At 39.0% G+C, this 21,698-nt stretch overlaps 1 protein-coding gene across 1 annotated transcript; it reads left to right on the top strand.

Moving 5' to 3' along the window:
• The first annotated feature begins 778 nt into the window (after window positions 1–778).
• LOC127793306 (uncharacterized) lies at window positions 779–17,963 on the top strand. The gene is made up of 7 exons (XM_052324153.1): window positions 779–1,550; window positions 2,565–2,751; window positions 3,112–3,308; window positions 3,366–3,565; window positions 3,649–4,023; window positions 5,077–5,326; window positions 17,869–17,963. Exons 1-7 carry the CDS (start codon window positions 779–781, stop codon window positions 17,961–17,963), a joined length of 2,076 nt encoding a protein of 691 aa, XP_052180113.1.
• The last annotated feature ends 3,735 nt before the right edge of the window (window positions 17,964–21,698 follow it).

The following is a 21,698-nucleotide window of genomic DNA, read 5'->3' as shown; positions in this document are numbered from 1 at the left end:
ATTTTTGTGCTGATCTTTAGTGCATGACCAGGTCCTCTAAGGGAAAATTAATTGATTTGGATCCTGAGATTGAATTAACCCTTAGAAAGCAAAGGGCAGAACTTAGATTCAAGGCTTCTACTACTATTGTTGACTGTCATATACCATCTGAGCCAATTCTAGAACATATCAACATGGCTGATAATGTAAACAATGGAAATGGAATTGGTAATGGTCATAATGGGCTTAATGGAAATAATGGCAACAATGGAAACCGTGGTCATTTAGATGGTAGAACCATTAGAGAGCTGGTTGCACCTCATGTGCGTTACCAGCCTTTATGCATTCAATACCCCCAGCTAGATGCCAACTTCGAACTTAAGTCTGGACTAATACATTTGTTGCCTAAGTTCCATGGTCTTGCAGGAGAAGATCCACATAAACACCTGAAAGAGTTCCATGTTGTTTGCTCAACCATGTGACCACAAGGAGTAGATGAAGAGCAATCAAGCTGAGAGCCTTCCCATTCTCACTTAATGGATCAGCCAAGGACTGGTTGTATTACCTGCCACCAGCTGCCATTACCAGCTGGGATGGATTGAAACAGATCTTCCTAGAAAAATTCTTCCCAGCCTCCAAAATAGCATCAATAAGGAAGGAAATTTGTGGTATAAGGCAAATGAGTGGTGAGACTCTACATGAGTACTGGGAGAGATTCAAGAAGCTCTTCTCAAGCTGTCCACACCACCAGATAAGTGACCAACTCCTTGTTCAATATTTGTATGAAGGCTTACTCCCAATGGACAGGTACTTGGTAGATGCTGCAAGTGGAGGAGCCCTGGCAGAAAAGACCCCAGCTGCTGCCAAAGAGCTCATATCAAAGATGGCCCAAAATGTGCAACAGTTCGGCACTCGGATGAACACCCCTGAAAAGGCCACCAATGAAGTTAGTGTAACTGCCACTATGGACCAGCAAAGAATAGAGAACAAGTTGGAGGAGTTGGCTTCCATGGTTAGACAATTGGCATTGGAGAGGAAACAGCCACAACAGCAGTTGTGTGGAATATGTTTCCTACCCTCTCACCCCACAGACCAATGTCCCCAACTACAAGAGAACACTGAATCTGTTGCTGGCATCTTCCCTGGTAGACCATTCCAGCAGCACAATCAACCTTTCCAGCAGCAGCCACAACACAAGTATGATCCCTACTCAGCCACCTATAATCCTGGATGGAGGGATCACCCAAATTTCAGATATGGAGGGTCTTCAAACCAGTCATTCCAGCAGCATCCATACCAGAATCACAACTTGCAGCAGCAACAATTTCAGCAGCCACAAAGATTCAATCATCCTCAAGGTCCAAGTTCCACCAACCATGCCCCACCCAGGCCAAATCAAACTATGCAGCCTGCACAACCACCACCCAAATCGGAACCTAGCTTGGATGATATTGTCAAGCAACTAGCAGCCAACACACTCCAATTCCAACAGAGAACAGAGACTACCATTCAGAATTTGGAGACACAAATTGGGCAGCTAGCTTCCAACATAAATGAGTTAAGGAGTCAAGGTTCGGGGCAGCTTTCTTCACAACCAGTTGCCAATCCGAGGGGTAATGTTAGTGCCATCATGCTTCGAAGTGGGAAAGAAGTGATCATCCCAACCCCTCCACCATCATCAAATATGAAGCAGCATGTAGAGAAGCAGCATGTAGAGGGTAGCAATGAGCAGCAACCCTCCTCAATCCAAGAAGCCAAGTAGCCCAACTCCAGCTATCAAGAACAATGAGAGTCTTCCAACAACCAGCCCCTTCCATTCCCACATCGAGCAACACAAAACAAGAAAAGAGCAGAGGCCGAATTAGATAAAGAAATTATGGAAACATTCTAGAAAGTTGAAGTCAACATCCCTCTCCTTGAAGCCATTAGGCAGATTCCTAAGTATGCAAATTTTCTCAAGGAATTGTGTACTCACAAGAGGAAGCTTAAGGGGAATGAGAAGGTCAACCTTGGGAGGAATGTTTCAGCTCTCATACAACCTGCCATGCCAAGGAAGTGCAAAGATCCAGGGACATTTTTCATTCCTTGTACTATAGGAGACATGCAATTTAGCAATGCTTTACTAGATTTAGGTGCATCCATTAATGTTATGCCTAACTCTATCTATGCTTCATTGCAGTGTGGTGCTTTGAAGCCAACAGGAGTGGTTGTCCAGCTAGCTAATAGAAGCACAGCCTACCCCTCTGGAGTCTTGGAGGATGTCTTGGTTAAGGTTAAGGATTGCATCTTTCCTGTTGATTTTTATGTTTTAAATATGGAAGATGACAATTTGCATGAGCATGCACCTCTTATATTAGGTAGGCCATTTTTGAAAACTGCAAGGACTATCATCAATGTGCATGAGGGTACACTTTTCATGGAATTTGCTGGTAGCACCATTCATTTTAACATACTTGATGCCATGAAATGTCCCCCTGAAGATCATTCCATTTTGCAAGTTCACTTGATTCAATTGTTGGTTGATGAAGCATGCACTAAGTCTTGTGATTTGATTGATGCATTCCCCACTATTCATGACCTTCCAGATTCCTTCATCTGTCCTGATTGTAGTAATGAGAGTGATCCATGTGATGCATGTTCTGAGATTGCTGCATTTCTAGATAATCATGATTCTGAAGTTGAAAATGAGCATGCATATTCTGATCTTCATGGCTCCCCCATAGAGGATATTGTTTCTACTAACCTTGCTGCCATTGAGTTAGAGCCAAACAGGTTAGTCCCTTCATTACAGCAGCCACCTACACTTGAGCGCAAGCCCCTACCCGAGCATCTCAAGTATGCCTACTTGGAGGATGGCGAGAAGTTGCCGGTCATCATTGCAAATAATTTGCAGCCTCACCAAGAACAGAAGTTATTGGCTCTTTTGAAACAACATAAGAGAGCCATCGGCTAGACATTGGCAGACATACCTGGGATTAGCCCTTCTATATGCATGCATAGGATTCATCTAGAGGAATGAGCTAAACCGGTGAGACAGCCCCAGAGGAGACTCAACCCCACCATCCTGGATGTGGTAAAGAAAGAGGTAAGTAAACTACTCTCAGTTGGTATCATTTATCCTATCTCTGATAGCCAGTGGGTGAGTCCAGTGCAGGTAGTTCCCAAGAAGACGGGCATCACAATGGTGCCTAATGAGAGGAATGAGCTTGTTCCGATGCGAGTACAAAATAGTTGGAGAGTGTGCATTGATTACAGGAGACTCAACCTCGCCACAAAGAAGGATCACTTCCCTCTCCCATTTATTGACCAAATGTTAGAGCGGCTGGCAGGTAAGTCACACTATTATTTTCTTGATGGCTTCTCTGGATATTTTCAGATTTGCATAGCACCGGAGGATCAGGAAAAGGCCACCTTCACCTGCCCCTTCGGCACATTTGCCTATAGGAGGATGCCATTTGGTCTTTGCAACACTCCAGGTACATTTCAGAGGTGCATGGTAAGTATCTTCTCCGACCTTCTTGAGCATTGCATGGAGGTGTTCGTGGACGATTTCTCTGTGTATGGGACCTCCTTTGATGACTGCATAGTTAGTTTGGGTCGAGTGTTGGAGAGGTGCATTGAAAAGAATCTTGTGCTGAATTATGAAAAATGTCACTTCATGGTGAGCAGGGGATTGTCTTGGGGCATGTAGTGTCCAAGAGGGGTATAGAGGTTGATAAGTCTAAGGTCGATATCATTTCTTCTCTGCCTTACCCCATCTCTGTGCGGGAGATTCGTTCTTTTCTTGGACATGCAAGATTCTACAAGAAGTTTATCCAGGATTTCAGCAAGATTGCCCGTCCCTTATCCAACCTACTCCAAAAGGATGTGGATTTCCAGTTCGACGAACATTGCAAGCAGGCATTTGAGGAGTTGAAGAGACGCCTGACTTCCCCACCTATCATACAGCCACCCAATTGGGACTTTCCATTCGAGCTCATGTGTGATGCTTCCAATTATGCAGTTGGTGCCGTTCTTTCACAACGAGTGGAGAAGAAGTCATATGTCATTGCCTATGCCTCGCGCACCTTGGATGATGCTCAAGCAAACTACACCACGACAGAGAATGAGCTTTTAGCTATTGTGTTTGCTTTAGATAAATTTCGCTCCTATCTTCTGGGTTCTAATGTTATCGTGTTTTCTGACCATGCAGCCTTGAAATACCTATTGAAGAAGCCCGATGCTAAGCCCAGGTTGATACGGTGGATGCTCCTACTTCAGGATTTCAATGTTGAGATAAAAGATAAGAGTGGGGCCGAGAACCTAGTAGCTGATCATTTGAGCAGGGTCCCTCCTTCTTCAGATTCCACAATCATGGGCTCACAGCCTATCCGAGATGATTTTCCAGATGAGTTCCTCTACCACATTCATGGTATTGAGCCCTGGTACGCAGATTTGGTAAATTATTTAGTCGCTTCTGAATTACCTGCATATCTTAAGAAAGAGCAACTAAATAAATTTAAGAGTCAAGCTCGGTACTATGTGTGGGATGATCCCTATCTGTGGCGCATGTGTAGTGACCAGGTCATCAGGAGATGTGTCCCTGACCATGAGTTTGCATCTGTCCTTAATTTTTGTCACACACTTGCATATGGTGGTCACTTTGGTCCCCAACGTACAGCTAGGAAAGTCCTAGATTCTGGATTATATTGGCCTTCACTCTTTAAGGATTCATATGAGTTTTGTAAGAATTGTACACGTTGCCAACACACAGAAACTATATCACGTAGGAATGAAATGCCTCAACAACCCTTATTGTTTTGTGAAATCTTTGATATTTGGGGCATTGACTTCATGGGTCCATTTCCTGTGTCATTTGGTTATGTGTACATTTTGTTAGCTGTGGATTATGTTTCTAAGTGGGTGGAAGCTAAAGCCACCAGGACTGATGATGCTTATGTGGTTGCAGATTTTGTTCGTTCTCACATATTTTGCAGGTTTGGCATTCCCAGAGCCATCATCAGCGACCAAGGATCCCACTTTTGCAATAAAAAGATGGACACCCTACTTCGCAAGTATGGGGTAATACACAAAGTGGCGACAGCATATCATCCACAGACCAATGGGCAGGCTGAAATGTCCAACAGAGAGATCAAGCACATCTTGGAGAAGACAGTCCATCCCAACAGGAAAGATTGGTCCAAGAGATTGGAGGATGCATTATGGGCTTACCGTACCGCATTCAAGACTCCCATTGGCATGTCCCCATACCGGCTTGTTTTTGGCAAAGCATGCCACCTGCCAGTGGAGATAGAGCATAAAGCATATTGGAAGGTGAAGAACTGCAACATGGATCTGGCTCACACAGGTGCCCAAAGAAAGCTCCAACTTCAAGAGCTTGAGGAGATTAGGATGGACGCATATGAGAACTCACGCATCTACAAGGAGAAGACCAAGGCTGTGCATGATAAGCTTATTGTGAGGAAGACATTCGAAGTTGGCCAGAAAGTTCTGCTATACAATTCCCGTCTCAAGTTGATGCCCGGTAAGTTACGTTCCCATTGGACTGGTCCTTTCATAGTTACTCATATTTTTCCCTTTGGTGCAGTTGCAATCAAGGACGAGTCCAATGCAAAGCAATTCACAGTGAACGGGCAGGCGGCTTAAGCCATTCTACGAGAGCTTTCAGGAGCATACTGTGGAGGAGCTGCATCTCCTCAACGCCGCCTACAATTGACAAAACCAGGCTGTTTCTCTCTCCCTAATCTTTTACATTTACTTGTCCTATTCTTGATTGAAATTGCATACGTACATTGAGGACAATGTAATGTTTGAGTGTGGGGGGGGGGAGTTTTAGAATAGAAAAAAAAATAAAAAAATAAATTAAAAAAAATGCAAAATGAGGCAAATTGAGTTTGAAAGAATTTGGCATGTTTAGAAAGTCGATCTTATTTTTTTGGGGGCTTTCAAGTAAATTGGAAATGAGTTTGGCTTGGTGGGTTGATTGAGGTAGTCTTTGTGAGGATATTTGTGCTCGTGCATGTTCTTTCTTATGATATGCGTGCATTCGCTAATTATGGGTATCACTCCAGAGCTTATTTTGAATCTTTATTGAAGCTATCAATGCTCATGCATGTGAAAAGATGATTAAGGCATTTTTTCATTTTACTCGCAATTTTTTTTTTTTAAAAAAAAAAAGAATCTTTCCCCTTCTTTAGGTTGAAGAACATTCATTGCATCCCTTGATCATGGCAACATATTAAGCAAGTCCTTTGGAATCAAAAGAAAAATAGATAAAAAGGCCAAAGGCTAAGGTGAGATGGAGCGTAAAACGCACTCGCTAGGGTGAGATGGAGTGTAAAACGCACTCACAAAGGTTGGGATGGAGCGTAAAACGCACCCACCATTCAAAAAAAAAAAAAAAAGTTCTATTTTCTGCTTGCTTAATAGTTCTTCATTAATCTTGGATTGTCTTGAAAGTTTTCTTCCTAAGGTTTACTTTACTTTTCATTGTTATCTTCCTATCCTTTTCAGAGTCATGAATAAAAGTCCTTTTGATTTGCATGCAAAAAGTATTGAGAGTGGAGATTTAGAAGATGAGCATATCTTGTAGTGGAATTGTGATTGAGTGGAGTGAGGCATAGCATTTGAGGAACTTGAGAGCATATTCTTATTCTATGAGGGTTTGCTTATTTTGACTCGTCTTGCCAAGTAAAATTGTCATGCTACTTGTTTGTCTGGGAAATGTAAGAAAGATGATCTTTGCGTGTTGAATTCCTATAAAACTTGTCGTGCCTCTCATTTTGCATTCTTCACATCCCTTTTGTTATAGATTCTATCTTTATAAAGAGAGAAATCGGGCTTGAAGTTACTATAATTGCGCAATTAAGAAAGAAATCCGTGAATAATGGGCCATCCACATGCTTTATATATTAATTATGAAGCCCAATTGGAAAGCATCCGTGAGAACGTCCAAGAAGCAGCTAGAGATGTCATGGAGAAATTGGGGGTCCATTTATATATTATATTATAAAGTAAAAAGGCTAATTGGAAGCAACAAATTGAAAGCTCAAAAGGAAGCTGCGTAAAGTCCAAATTGCAATTGGAGTGGGGTCCTCATTAAATTGGAGCTAGGCAAGGCAGCAAGCAATTGAAGGTTGGAATTAAAAGCCCACGCGCATAATACAATTAGATATTGGAAGTCCAATTGAGGGCCCATGGAAATTGGAGGGCTTGCCATGCGCTGCCTTATACTATATATATAATATATGAGATGGAATGAACAGCAAGGGAGGCGCACGGAGGAAGAAGAACGAAGCAGCGGCTTGGGACTTCTCTTTTTTCTTTTCTTTTCATAATTCTTTTTTGTATTTTTATCATGACTCCACATGCCTAATTTTTTATACTTAGTTTAAGAAAACGAAAGTCTCAGAATCAATAAAATTGTGAGATCTAATTTATGTTTTGAATATCGGATGTTCTTATGCACCTATCTTCATGATTGTTTCGTTTAATTACTACGAGGCCTATTAGTTTATCATTCATTGTAATTTATTACTAAGTTAGATCTCAAATTAGTAATTGTTTGATCCCTTTAATTTGTGAAGCAATTAAGATTTAATGATTTACTGCGTCAAAAATTATTAGATTTTAGGAAGAACGCTCAACTAAATTATTTGTACTTGTGTTGTTTAGTTTCATTGATCTCTCTAACTCGTAAGGTTGCTACTAGATTAAACCTTCAGCGCTTGTCTTGAGTTATTTAGTAGTTAGGGTTGATTAGATCGCTTGTTTTCTAATTAACTATGCTTAAGAAGATATAGAAAAATAGTTCTAACGGTGAATATTCAGAGTATGAATTGATATATATTTGTATCGATTATCAATTGTAAGATTCCGATGGTCGATGTTGACTTAGACCAAAGTTTGTTCTTTTAATTGATTTCGATAGTTTAATTTAATTGATTAGTTGTTATTCTTAAAATTGTTTTCGTTACACTTACACTCAACCCCCCACCCCCTATCTTTGTTCACATAGCATAAAGTTAGGCTAGATACTCTCCATGAGAACGATCCTTACTAGCACTATTACATATATTTTTAGGAGTATAGGTTTTATTTTTGGTTTCTTGCCACAGCACACCAGTGACGTCCCAATGCTAGAGTGGAAACTGTTGTTGTAGGCGAACTCCAAAAAAGGTAAATGGTTATCCCAACTCCCACAAAAATCAAGTACACAAGCTCTCAATATGTCATTTAGGACCTATACAACCGCTCAGGCTAACTATATGTCTATGGGTGGAACGCAGTATTAAATCTCAACTGGGTACCCAATACCTTATGCAAAGTTTCCCAAAAATGAGACGTAAATCTACTGTCTCTATTTGACACAATACTGATGGGGATCCCATGTAGCATCACAATTTCCTCAATATATAACTTAGCCAATTGACTCAAGGGGAAATTTTTCTTACTAGTAAGAAATGAGTTGATTTCGTTAATCAATCCCCTATTACCTACATTGCATTGTATCACCTATAAGTCCTAGGCAAGCCCATAACAAAATTCATGGAGATATGATCTCTTTTCCACTTTGGGATCTATAATGATTGTAAGAATCCAACGGGCTTCTGATGTTCTGCTTTTATTTGCTAACACATTACATATTGGGACACAAATTTAACCACACCTCTTTTTAGTCCGATCCACCAAAACTGGCGCCACAAATTCTAGTACATTTTAGTCGTGTTTGGGTGGATAGTATAGTGAGTCTTATGAGCTTCTATCAATTTTTTCTCTTATTCCTTCATTCTTCAATACACAAATTCGGTCCTAGTATAATAAAAATTCGTTGTCCCTTTAATTGAATCCCAAGGCACCAAATTTCTCCATATTAGATAAAATTATAGCTAATTTCTTATTAGTAGGCTAGGACACCCAAATTCAGTCAATCAAATCTAACTGTTTCCTTATCTAACCACATAACACAATAGGTCTCCTTCTGAGTGAAGAGACAGATAAATCATTCAGTTGCTTCAACAATAACCACTCCTATGCGATCATGATTGTAATGGACACCCCCCACTGACTCAAGGCATTAACTATTACATTAACCTTTCTAGATTGATGCAAGATGCCACAGATGTAGTCCTTAAACAACTCAATCCATCGACGATGTCATACGCTCAAATATTTATGGGAGAAACGATACTTTAAATTCTTATGATCTATATAAACTTCCACATTCTCGCTATATAGATAATGTCTCCAAACCTTTAATGCAAACACCACGACTACCAACTTTAAATCATGTGTCGAATAATTCAATTCATGTTTCTTCAATTACCGAGAAGCATAAGCAATTACACAACCATCCTGCATTAGAACACAACCTAACTCTGAATAAGATGCATCACTATACATAGTAAATTTCTCTCCACTTCTAGGAATAGCTAACACTAGAATGGTAGTTAGTTTCAACTTTAATTCCTGGAAACATTTCTCACAAGTCTCGTTCTATTAAAATTTCAACCCCTTTCCAAGTCAATTTCATCAATGGAGAACACAGACGAGCAAACCCCTTAATAAACGTTTGTAGTATCCTGCCAACTCAAGGAAACTGTGAATCTCATTTACTGTCGTGGGTCTAGGCCAATCAACCACTTTTTTAATCCTCTCAGGGTCAATAGAAATACCATCCCCTGCGACCACACGCCTATAGACCCCATCTGTGACTGTTAGAATCACTCTTACTAAGTTTAACATATAACTATTCTTCTCTGAGTCTCTGCAATACAGTCCTCAAATGCATCTCATGTTCTTCTTTACTCATGGAGTGGACCAAAATGTCATCAAGATACTTAGTGAATCCACAAACGAGTATAAATATGCCACATATCTATAGGCAACAATTTTGCACATCGGCAACATATCATTCAATATAATATCTCTATGTCATGCCATTGCCCAATATGTTCCCCATCCTACTTTCTCATAAAAACAGTACTCAAAATAGAATGCACATTTTCATAAAACTAGAACCACATTCATCAACACCACAACAGCGCTAAAGAGCACATATAGAATGCAGTAGGACTCAAACCCATGATTTCCAACATCACAAGTTGTTGTGCAAACTCAAAATTGTTAGTTTTATATAATGGAAAATATATCCCAAGAGGAGGGTGAATTGGGAATCGGGTAGATTTTCAATAACTTGAAAAACTTTAACTTGCAGGATACTAGGTTTCGAAACCTAAAGGAGTATGTTTTGAAACTAACCTCTCTGTTAAGTATGTTTCGAAACACTAATGAGTATGTTTCAAAATCTAAATTACTAGAAGGTATGTTTCGAAACCTTGCTCTCTGGTTTGCTTATTTCGAAACTACTTTAGCTTTTGAAAAATGTTTCTTTTGAATGCATGGGCAACAATAATAAACAAAGAGAATAATTAAAATGAGTGCACAAAAGATTTATAGTGGTTCGGCACCCGCTTACTCCACTACCTTCAAACTTACCCATTTGAAGGATTTTCAACCACAATCATTTTCACTAGTGATCAAACACACTAAGGGTTTTACCATGGTTCACCCTAAAACCTTACACGGTGAGTTTTTATGACTTAATTCAAACATTTACCACAATGAGCTTTTTCGGGATAAACTCGAACCTTACAATTTAAACAAGATAAATAAAGTTTATCTCTTACAGCCCGGTAGATTTAATGTAAGGAAACCTTCTTGCCAATATGGTTGTACAAACCTTCTTGGTTTGAGAATATGAGAGCTTAGATGAAAGAATGCTTTAGCTTGCTTCTCCTTTTTCACTCCACACAGCACACTTGAAGATAGATGCAAAGGATTTTCGTTAGATGCTTGTCAACTGTTTTCTTTCACATGTGTTTGTGAGTGTGACTTGTGTCTCTTGAGAGCGTATATGAGTAAGTGCTTGCTCTCTCTTATTCTTGTGTGTTGTGTATGTCTTTTTATCTTTAAAGACCTGCTATATATATCAAGAAACAAGTATATGGCTAAAAATAATCGTTAGAGATAAGATCAGAAAAATAGGTTTCGAAACATGCATACTGTGTTTCGAAACATGAACATCAGGTTTCGAAACATCCAGGCTTCCAGCTGGACAAAGCACTTAGAGACACAGACAAGTGGGAGACAACATCCTTAAGGAATCTCATGGCCATTAGGATATAAAATAGGTCTCCACTCAACCATTTAATAAATGAGTTTGTAGGGCATGGAGAAATCATTTTTAAAATGATTTTGAAAGCTTTTTAGATTAAACAAATATTCAGCTCCCATGCTTCTTAGTTTTGAAAATATTCTGCTGACAGAGTGTTAAAGGTTTCGAAACATAGATAGGAGGTTTTGAAACATACTTCAAAAAAAACTTCTTCAAAACATATGCAACTCAAAAACATTTGAATGCTCTACAGACAGAGACATAGGTTTTGAAACATGATATGGTAGGTTTCGAAACATACTTCTTAAATTCAAGATAGGTTTTGAAATATGATATGCAGATTTAGCAAACATTTAAACATAAACCAAGACCATTTCGAAACATCTAGAGAAACATATAAGAACAGTGTTTTGAAACATAAACACTTGGTTTTGAAAAATCATACATGCATTTTGATTTTTTCAAACATTTAAGCATTCGCGCCTAAAACTTTTTATGCATTGTTTCGAAATATGAAAGCTTATTTCGAAATATGATTTTCACAAGAATAGATTTTGCATCAAACACATTTTCTCCTATACCAAAAAAAATATGATACAACAAAAATAAGTTGCCTTCCTTCGACAGTTAACCATAGCATAATAGTGGGACAGACAATCCATACTGAGGACTAGATCAAGTCAAGATTTTTAATATCAAATACCACTAAATCACCTACGCTCTAGTATTAAGTGTAATATCCCAGATTTTCAAACTCAAATATGATGTAATACCTGAGATTATTAGGTTCTAATACTTGAGGAAGTAGGTCTTTTCAAGGGATTATAGAAGGCTTGAGACAAAGGTTCAGTTTTTGAGCCAATGGCAAAATCGTGAATATTGAAGTTCAGGTAAAAATGTAATTTACCTAAAACCTTGGGGTATTAGCATAATTTATCTATTTTTTAGGTGCCAAAAAGCACAATTAAAAATGACTCGAGGACCAAGTTGCAAGGGGCTAAGTGCAAATTATCTGAAAAGTTTGGGCCAAGGTGTAGTTCTTGAAACTTGTAGCTAGATCATTGGAGTAATGAACTGGGCCAACTAACCATTAGAAGTCATGATGAGGCACACAAATCAAAGCATAAGGTGGCAGGGGCAAAGGCGTGAATAGCTGAGAAGGTGTGTACGTGAGTTTACATTTCAATTTAGCTTTGGATTTCAAACAACATTTAAATCCACCTTTGGATCATTTTGAAATCCAAGACTTAGCCTCCAAAGTCTCCAAACCTTATCCTGAAGGACACATGGAAAGCAATCATTGGTCACTTGGAAGATAAGATAAGGTCATATGATGGTTCATAATGAACCCCTGAGGTGGCATCGCGTGATTGGCCAGAAAAGCTTACTTAGCCTCCAAGTTTGCTAAAGTTTCCAAACCTTATCCTTAAGGACATGTGACAAGCATTCAATGGCCACTTGGAGATAGGATTTGAAGCTTCATGATGACCTCACAAGGTGGCGACGTGTGATTGGCCCAAGAAGTCTATAAATAAAGCCATGGGTTTGTTTACAAATCATTTCAAACATTTCTAAAGAGTATCTCTGCCAAATTAAGGGAAGAAAAGGGAAGGGTCTTGTTCTTGAGAAAGAGGGGAGAGTTCTACAAAAAGAAGGAAAAAAATCGATGGAGAATCGAGGGAGAACGAACTTCGTCGGAGTTTTCAGGCCTACCTCAAAATTCATTCCAAGAAGTAAGAAAAACTGTGAGGTAAGTCTGATCTAATTTAATATTCCTATAGAGGGGGAAGAGAGGTACCCGTAGGTTCAAGCAAGGGTTGAATCAGAGTTAAAATGAGGGAGTTATGACCGAAATATGAAAACTATGCAAAGTTGTCACAAAATATAAGGGTGGTGCGTGAAGATGCGTGGGCTAGCTTCTTAGGGCGTGCGAAACCTTATTTTTACCTGTAATTTCATAGCTTTGACCCTTTTTTAATGCTCTTCAACCCTATATAAAAACATTTGATGTTTGGTTCATTGAAATGCGTGATTTCTGTAGAAAACCTAACCCGACAAGTGCAAATAGTACACCCGAAGAGTAAACAATCAAGGTGAGTGGTTCCTACATACTTTTTGCTTCCTCTTGATCATCCTTGATTTCATTTGTGGATGGTTTGTGGCTTAAATCTCATGTTTCCTTTGTTTCAAGCATATCTTTCCTATTTTTGCACACATCACGGAGTTTGTGGTAGTGGCTGTTGATGGGTTATTGTGGAAAATCGTGTTCGTGCAATAAGATTGGGTCGTGGAATGCATATCATTTTTCCCTTGGTTTATGCATATTCCTTCTGCTTTGTCTTACATCATGTTGTTTGATGACTATGGCTTATTGGTGGTTTGTCATATGTGAACTACCACGAAAACCCGTGTAAGAAGGCTAACCACATAGGCCCGTGTAATGGGGTTATCTCGTGCTTGTGTAAGAGGGCCGAGAGGTTCGGACATGGCAACACCCTGGCATCTGCTATCATGGGAGACTATCTCGTGCTTGTGTACGAGGGCCGAGTGGGTTGACCATGGCTACGTTCTAACATGTTTATCTTGTGCCCGTGTTAGGGGGCCATGAGGTTCATGGCAACACCCTAGCATGGCTACCGTTGGGAATATTTCGTGTCATAACTATATATTGCTCTTGCATGCATTATTTCCTTTCTTATACCACTCACTTAAATGTAACAACCTAACTCGGATGTTTCATACCCCTGGAACATTGGACGTTCCAGGTAGGTCAAATATGACAAGTATCCCAAGTTCTAATTCGGGTAAAGGCAAGGAGGTGGTGCTGGACTAGCTTTTAAATTTTGGATTTTTAGTTTACGAAATCGTCGTTTATATTTGTAAACCAAGCATAGTACTTGTACTCCCAATATTTTATTGTAAATAGTAGCTAAGGTACTTAAGGATGTATGGTGTTTGTGTGCGGTTTTACTACTGTATCGTAAATTCATGTATTCATGAGGCTATTATATTTTTCTGATATGTTGGTGCGTGACATATTTTTATTAAACTCATGGAAATCTTAGCTATTTAGCATACTCAGGTTCGATCCTTACTTCCGTTAATAAAGAATTTACAATAACGCTTGTGTATTGTAAATAACTTGAATAGCTTGTATTTAGCATCATTATATATTTGAAAAGTGGGGCATTACATTAAGCTAGGCGAGCATTAGAAAACATAAAAGCAAATTAAATAAAGAAAACGTAACAAATAAGAACTACCCAAAACATTTACATAACTTCTTACCATATCCTACAAAATCCCTTCCTCATGTCATCATGAGGACCCATGACCTCCCTCAAAATACTTATACATATATACATATATATATATATATATATCTAAACATCAAGGCCATATTAGCATAGGGACAAATATCCCACCATGCCTTGAATTCTCACTTGGCAAGCATCTAAAGTCGAAGCTCCCCTTGCCCTAGCTTCTACTAGGAAAATATCATGTGTTATAGCTCCACATGCATTAGAATTCTCTAGGCAGGCATCATGGGCTGACATCTCACATACACCAGATTACACTGGGAAATAATATAGTTCGCCACATAAAATAGACCAAGATGCTTGCCTAGTGATGTCTAGTGTATGTGGTGATTCTTTCCCAATGTAATTTGGTGCATTTAAAAGTGTCCCCCGAACCTAGTTCGCCACATAAAATAATATCCCAAAAGAACATCTATTTCCATGACATAACACCATCCGAGACATTCATAACCTCAAGCACCCTTCGATCCTTTCAATCTAGTACTCAACATAATTAAAAATATATTTAATTTCCTTGTCCTTCATAGACGAGCATACTCAACACATTTATAAAACTACACGACACCACAGGTAATGCCCTGCACAACTCGTGTGCCACCATCTTGTTACCTTGCATCAATTTAATAAATTCATAAACCTTATGTTCTAAAATCTCAGGAAAGAAATTACCATTAAAGACCTCTTATAATTCCGCTCATGTGGGTTTCCTGCCAATATACCACTACCTAACAGTTTCCCACCACTGCTCTATGTCACCCCTCAAAAAGAAAGAAGCCAACCATAACTTTTGTCCATTATCACAACCCATTGAACATAGATGTTTTTCCATAGATAGCATCCAATTTTTAGCTACCGCCAAAACATCCACACCACGATAGAACTTAGGAGGTCGAAACACCATAAAGTCCTTAAGGAATTGACCACCTGTACCACTATCTATGCCCTAGACCACCGGATGAGGAATAGGATCAACAATGACATTCCTCAAGTTCGCTACAACCTCATCTTCTTAGCACCAAGCCTTTCAACTCATTTCATAATCCCTACCGATGTCCCCCATACTTCTGCCATCTCCTAGTGCCAATCTCCTCCAAACTCCCCCTGATAATTTCAATGTTGTTGAGCGTGCAAATGTGATTGGCTATGACCTCAACCATGGGTAGGTGGCCTCTTTCGGCGTGCACTCATCCTTCCTACACAACTAGTACATTTAAAACTTAAATCCACGTTATAAACCCGTATCTAACCATAAAACATATCATCATTCAAGCTCACATCAGACCATACCCGACATACCTACATGTATAGAGACTCATCCTAATCCTTCAACCATTGCTCTGATACCAAATTGTGATGACCTACCTCCAGGAGCCCCCACTAGCATAGAGGATCCGTGAAAAGGTCATCATAATTAATGGCGCTGAAGCATCTTGAACAAGGATAACCAACCTTGAGTCACAAGATCACATATAGGGATAACACAACTCAACAAACAACATAATTCCCCATTTCTGTTGTCAACATATACAACCATTCAAGACAAAAGATACACAGGAGTTAGGCTCCCACTAATTACAAAATATCAAGCCATGATCACAAAATATATGCAAGTCCCAAAATACAAGAGTCTAACTAGAACAGGACACACAAACAAAAGAATCCCAAGACCTAGTCTTTAGGTGAGCTCTGTACACGTCTAATCCCCCAAAGAAATAAAACCCAATACGAGTAAGCCATAATGCCCCATATAAGGTACACCTACCAGAAGGTGAAACACTAGCCCAGCCATACCATGCACACAAACCCAAGAACAAAGGATGATACATGCACACATCCATATCCTGGCATTATATACTCAAATAATATCGGACACTCGAGCCTGACAACTCTACTGCTAAGGCGATGCCTAAGGCCAATCAGCTCCACCCAAGGTCTATACACATATCAAATGACACTTGGGGCCAGACAACTCAACTCTAGGTTAACTCCTGAGGTTAGCTAACTCCACCCAAGGTTTGCGCACCACTTATGCCACGAGGTCATTAAGGCCAAATAGCTCAACACCTAGAGGCATGCTCCCATACTCACATAATCCTAAAGGCCAATCAGCTCCACTCAATGCCTTGGCTCCCCCATATAGCATACCGAAATTAATATATGTAAACAAGCTTATTATATTCCACCAAATTACCAAACTCGTGTAACCCCAAATTGTGCACCAAACCATACCCAAGAATGCCCAAGAAGTCCCCCAAAAGCATCTAAACATTCTTAGGGATCATGAATAAATCACCCCAAACTTAGCCTCTCAAATATAAGCCTCTCATGAATCCCAACTCACATAATATCTCACCAATGAGTACATAATTATTTCTAAAAACATCTAAACATATTTTGGGACCAAGAAGAAACCACTCAAAACCTGGCCAAATAATTCAAATTATAAATCAAATTGAATCTTATTGAATTTAGTTTACAACTCAATAAACGGATCTTGAATCGGATATTTCTACTAAAAGTTATGCTCAAAATAGTAGAGCATGCGCAGGCTGCCACAAACTAAAAATGATCAACTGATGGGGAAGCATCTGTCGACCAATAGAGGCTTTTTGTAGAAAGGGTCAATCGACTAAGGAAAATGGTCGACCAACAAAGGCCTGGAAGGTGAACGAGGGAAGAACCACAAATATAGCAAGATATACCAAAAATCTTGCCTAAATCAAAACTCTAACCAATATACCACAATGTAGTCACATATATGTGGCTCATGCATGTTATATTATTATTGTTGTGCAGTGGCGTGACCACAAGATGGGGATATCCAACTTTTGGTAAACTCGGTGGATAATCGAGAGAGCTACGACTCACTAGATTCACCTGGGTGGGAGACGGGATAAGGGGTACTCGATGGGCAATCAAGGGAGCTAAGGCTCGTCAGACTCACCTGGGTGAAGCCAGGATGAGTGTGGACGTTGGTCCACTCTGTTGACCTGGTATCATTATGTATGAACATGGTATATTGAATGCACATTGATGCATGTTGTGTGAGTAAGTGATTAAAAGGATGGTGTCCTATCATCTCCATGTATATTTAACATGTAGGGCGTGAACACGAGATTATGTCATGGTACATATATATTTATATATAGACATTTGGCTTGGGAAATTCACATAGTTACACGTGATATGAGCCTTCATGTGTCTATCAGGGTTGTATCATAGCATTTGTGAGATATGATATAGCATGATTCTACATGATGTACTTGATTGTGTGGCTTCGGTGAGTATAGCATGAGTATGTGGGGATCGTAAGTCATAGTGTAACCATCTCACATGTGATAGGTAGTGTGATCCTGCTCCGTGTTGTTTTCATATTGTGCCATTTTATTTCAGATATACTTGTTGAGCCTTGCGGCTTACCTTGTTTTGACATTATTCCAGGTATGGAAGCTGACATCGAGAATGGGCTCGTGATGTGTTGGTTCTAAAAGATCTCTTGGGGTGAGTTGTTGGCAAGATGTCGGATGTGGTAAATGATTAGACATGACTATCTAAGGCATTCCTATGTGTATAAGATTACCCCAGGGCATGTATTTGTAACTAATTTGTTACCGATGTTTTAAATATGGGTTGAGGAAATATCTGGCATGTTACACCTTGTACTATTTTTTATATGTTCAAAAAGTGTCCATCGTGACTATAACATGTCAAAGGTTTTAAGAACTATCAGCTAGTCTCTATATACTATTGATCATTTTTTAGGAAATGTCGACCAATCTCTATATGTTGTTGACCCTTGATCGATTTTTAAGAAATGTCAACCGATCTCTATATATTGCTGAATGTTTGCCCAAAGTTGTGAGTATGTTTCAAATTTCTCGAAGCATACTTTCAACCAGTTTGGTAAACTATCGATTTGTTTTTTCTCTGACATGTTTAAATAGCTAGTTTTTGCAGTCATTAAATAACTCCAATGGCTCTTATAATGACTCTTTAAATCAAAGTATGAGAGAAGCCTATCAATACTAGTTCAAGGATGCACCAAAGAGGTTGATCAAGAGAAAAGAGCTTACAAGTGTTTTTATTCTTCTTAATAGTGCTTATACTTTCAATTTTTCTCTCCACCAAGGTTATGTATTTTTTATATCATCTATGTGTCAACCCAGAATTTTCTCAATTTCTATTCACAACCAGCTAATAACTCAAATGCATGGGCTAAGATCTTACCCCATAATTATACAATAGCAAAAGCAAATTAATTATAAGTACATGTTTCAAGGGCGTTTCCTTACATAACAAAGTATCAATCAAACAAATACAACAATTACAATGCCTGAGCCCCTGATCACAACTCACACCCCAAAGATTTTTTTGGTCAGGATTGCCTTATACACATAGCCACTAAAGGCCAACATGCCAAATGATTCAATGGTGACATTAGCTCCCACACTTGGAATGATGTTAAGGACAAGGTGAGCCACACGAGTCAGCAAGCATAATAGAAGAATAAAGATAAGACTGGGAATAAATCTCTCACCCAGAATATGCCCCACACATTGCAATGCTGCAAATTATAATGTCACACCATACCATACACAAAGATATCCGGTGCATAACATAAATATATCAATGCACGTAATGGTTCTTAGGGCCCACATAAGAAATGCACAACCTGGCACACAAGTCCTAACATACAAACCTACCATAGCCAAAACTGGCTAGCATAAGATGCATGAGCCCGAGTCCCCCCATAACATAATCCACATGAACCCAAAGCTCTCATAGCATAATCCACATGCTGGAGTTCCCACGTTATAACTACCCAGAGCCCAACTCCACTAATAGCTATCGAGGGTCAACTCCATATCACAATCACCAAGTCATGCTACAAATAATAAATGTAATGGCTTTTGCAGCATTAATGTGATGGCAAGGCCCCCATAAGCCAATCACCAGGTCATGCTACGCTCACATAGGAATTCACATGAGAGAATGCTCTAAATGCTTATGCTCGCCTAACATACACAAGTTAACACTGAACTAATCGACTGTGTCATGTCAATGCTCACACTCTCAACACATACAAGCATGACCCCTAATGAATGCAAGCCCAATCCCATGCACTGCAATGCCATGCAATATGTCATATAATGGCAGAGTCGGTCAACAATGACCAGGCACCGGTTGACAACCCATGATTAGGGATAACCAGTCGACAGTTGTCCTCGACCCGGTTAATGGTTCACTCCAGTGTCACCAAATGGTCAACACGTCACCTCACCGGACTACAACTTCTACACTCCTCTACCATAACTCACACCTATGAGAAACCATGATCACAACCAAATCCCTTCAACCCTCCAGGAACCTAGTCCCATACTAGTTCGACATCATTCCCAAGGTAGTAAGGTGGTATAATACCCCATAAGCACTTACCAAATTAGACCTCAGAAGTCTCTTATTTTACTTAATTTAAATTACACCCGATGAATCCATAATTTAATTAAATAATACTCGAAATCAAATTGGAATAAGGAAGGAAGTGGAATCGGTAAATCGAAGGAAACTCGCAAAGGGAGTTAGGAGATTACCTTTAATTAGAAGTTTTTGTATTTTTCTTCCCACACATCGTTAAATTAATATATGCTACAAAATAGTATAATTCCACCAAAATTAATAAAATTGCACTAAAAATTAAATTCTAACCGTAAGGAATTATTAATACATTTTTTCCTACTTACCTAGCTATTTAAACTTTGATTAACCTAAGTTTTTCCTTGAATTTCTCTTGAATTTTACAGCTTCTATGTGCCTTCCTTCTTCCCTAATTACCTCACTACTTTTTGTTAAAAAATAACCTGAATCATGCTAAAATTGAGGGTTTAAAAAGGCTAAAGAAGGCAACCTAGCGTACGTTGCGTGGCAGCCCAACTACTACCACCACCTTGCCCCAAAATGAAGTCCTTTTGGGGCTGGCCTTGCTAAAAAATCATCAATTTTCCTCACCTGTGTGCGCTCGACCTCCAGCTCTAACTTACGACCTGCCCCTCCAACTTGCGCGAGGTGCCATCCGCTCTAGTTGCCTTCCTTAACATATATACGCACCACGTTAATTTTAAAGAACCTCCAGCCCACTTTTAGAATTTACACTTAAACCCCATAACTTCCAGAAATTAACGCACACACCCCACTTAATAATAACTCTTATACTCCAAGTTTTTCAACAATTACTTATCCATTTCTTTAATACAAAATAAATTAATATTTCTACTTAAATATACAAATATTCAATAATGATGTGTGATTTATGGACAATTAATTCGGGCAACTAGGTCTTGCCGCAAGGATTTGGTCTCGCCACAGGATCTCACCGCAAGGATTTGGCCCTATTGATGCTTAGAAAATGGGTTAAAAGGCTTGCAGGAATCCTCGCCCACAACAACCCTCTGATGCCTAAGTCAATACCGGAAGTAGATAACTATTCTCAAAAATAGTGAAAATACAATCAATGTGTTGAAATTTTACCAAAATCGGAAGTCCTGTTCATTGTCTTGTAGCTGGGTATTTATAAGGCATGACTCTCAAGGTTGGCTGGTGTTAACACGTGGCAGTTTCTAAATAGGGCCAATTTTAACGAAAGAAGAGAGGTTGATTACAACGAATGGTGTCACTTAGCCGCTCACAGTAGGCTACTGCGAGGCTGGCCCTCGCAGCTAGCCCTTGCGACTAGCCTACAACGAGGCTAGTTCTAGCCGTCAACTTTCTTCAAAAGGATTTTATTTTATTTTTTAAAAAAATCCCTCATTTTTCCTACCAATTTTTCATGGCACAACAATACCCTAATCAAATATGCATATAGTGATGAAAAGAGTGTCAATCCCACGAGAACTAAATCAAAATACTAAAACAATTTTAATTTAACTTAAGTTGAACTAATTAATTAATCGGATGAATAAATGAAAATTTGAGTTCTTTATGAGAAAAACTAATTAATGAATGTACTAGGGTTCAGATTTCATTTAATCTGAGTTATGTAATTATCTATTCAATCCGATTCAAAAGCAAAAATACACTTACAGTATTTTACAATTATTTGCATGTGATAGTGGATTTCTCTTAATTAATTAATAAGGTTTCTCAAGTTATATTAATCATTTATTAATTCAATTTCATTGTCAAATTTCTGAACAAATATAAGAAAAATAAATAAGTATTAAGTTCTT

Source organism: Diospyros lotus, unplaced genomic scaffold (genome assembly GCF_014633365.1).
Source record: "Diospyros lotus cultivar Yz01 unplaced genomic scaffold, ASM1463336v1 superscaf2, whole genome shotgun sequence".
NCBI lineage: Eukaryota > Viridiplantae > Streptophyta > Magnoliopsida > Ericales > Ebenaceae > Diospyros > Diospyros lotus.
Note: the sequence above shows the minus strand (reverse complement) of the source record. Positions and strands in the feature narration are given on the sequence as shown.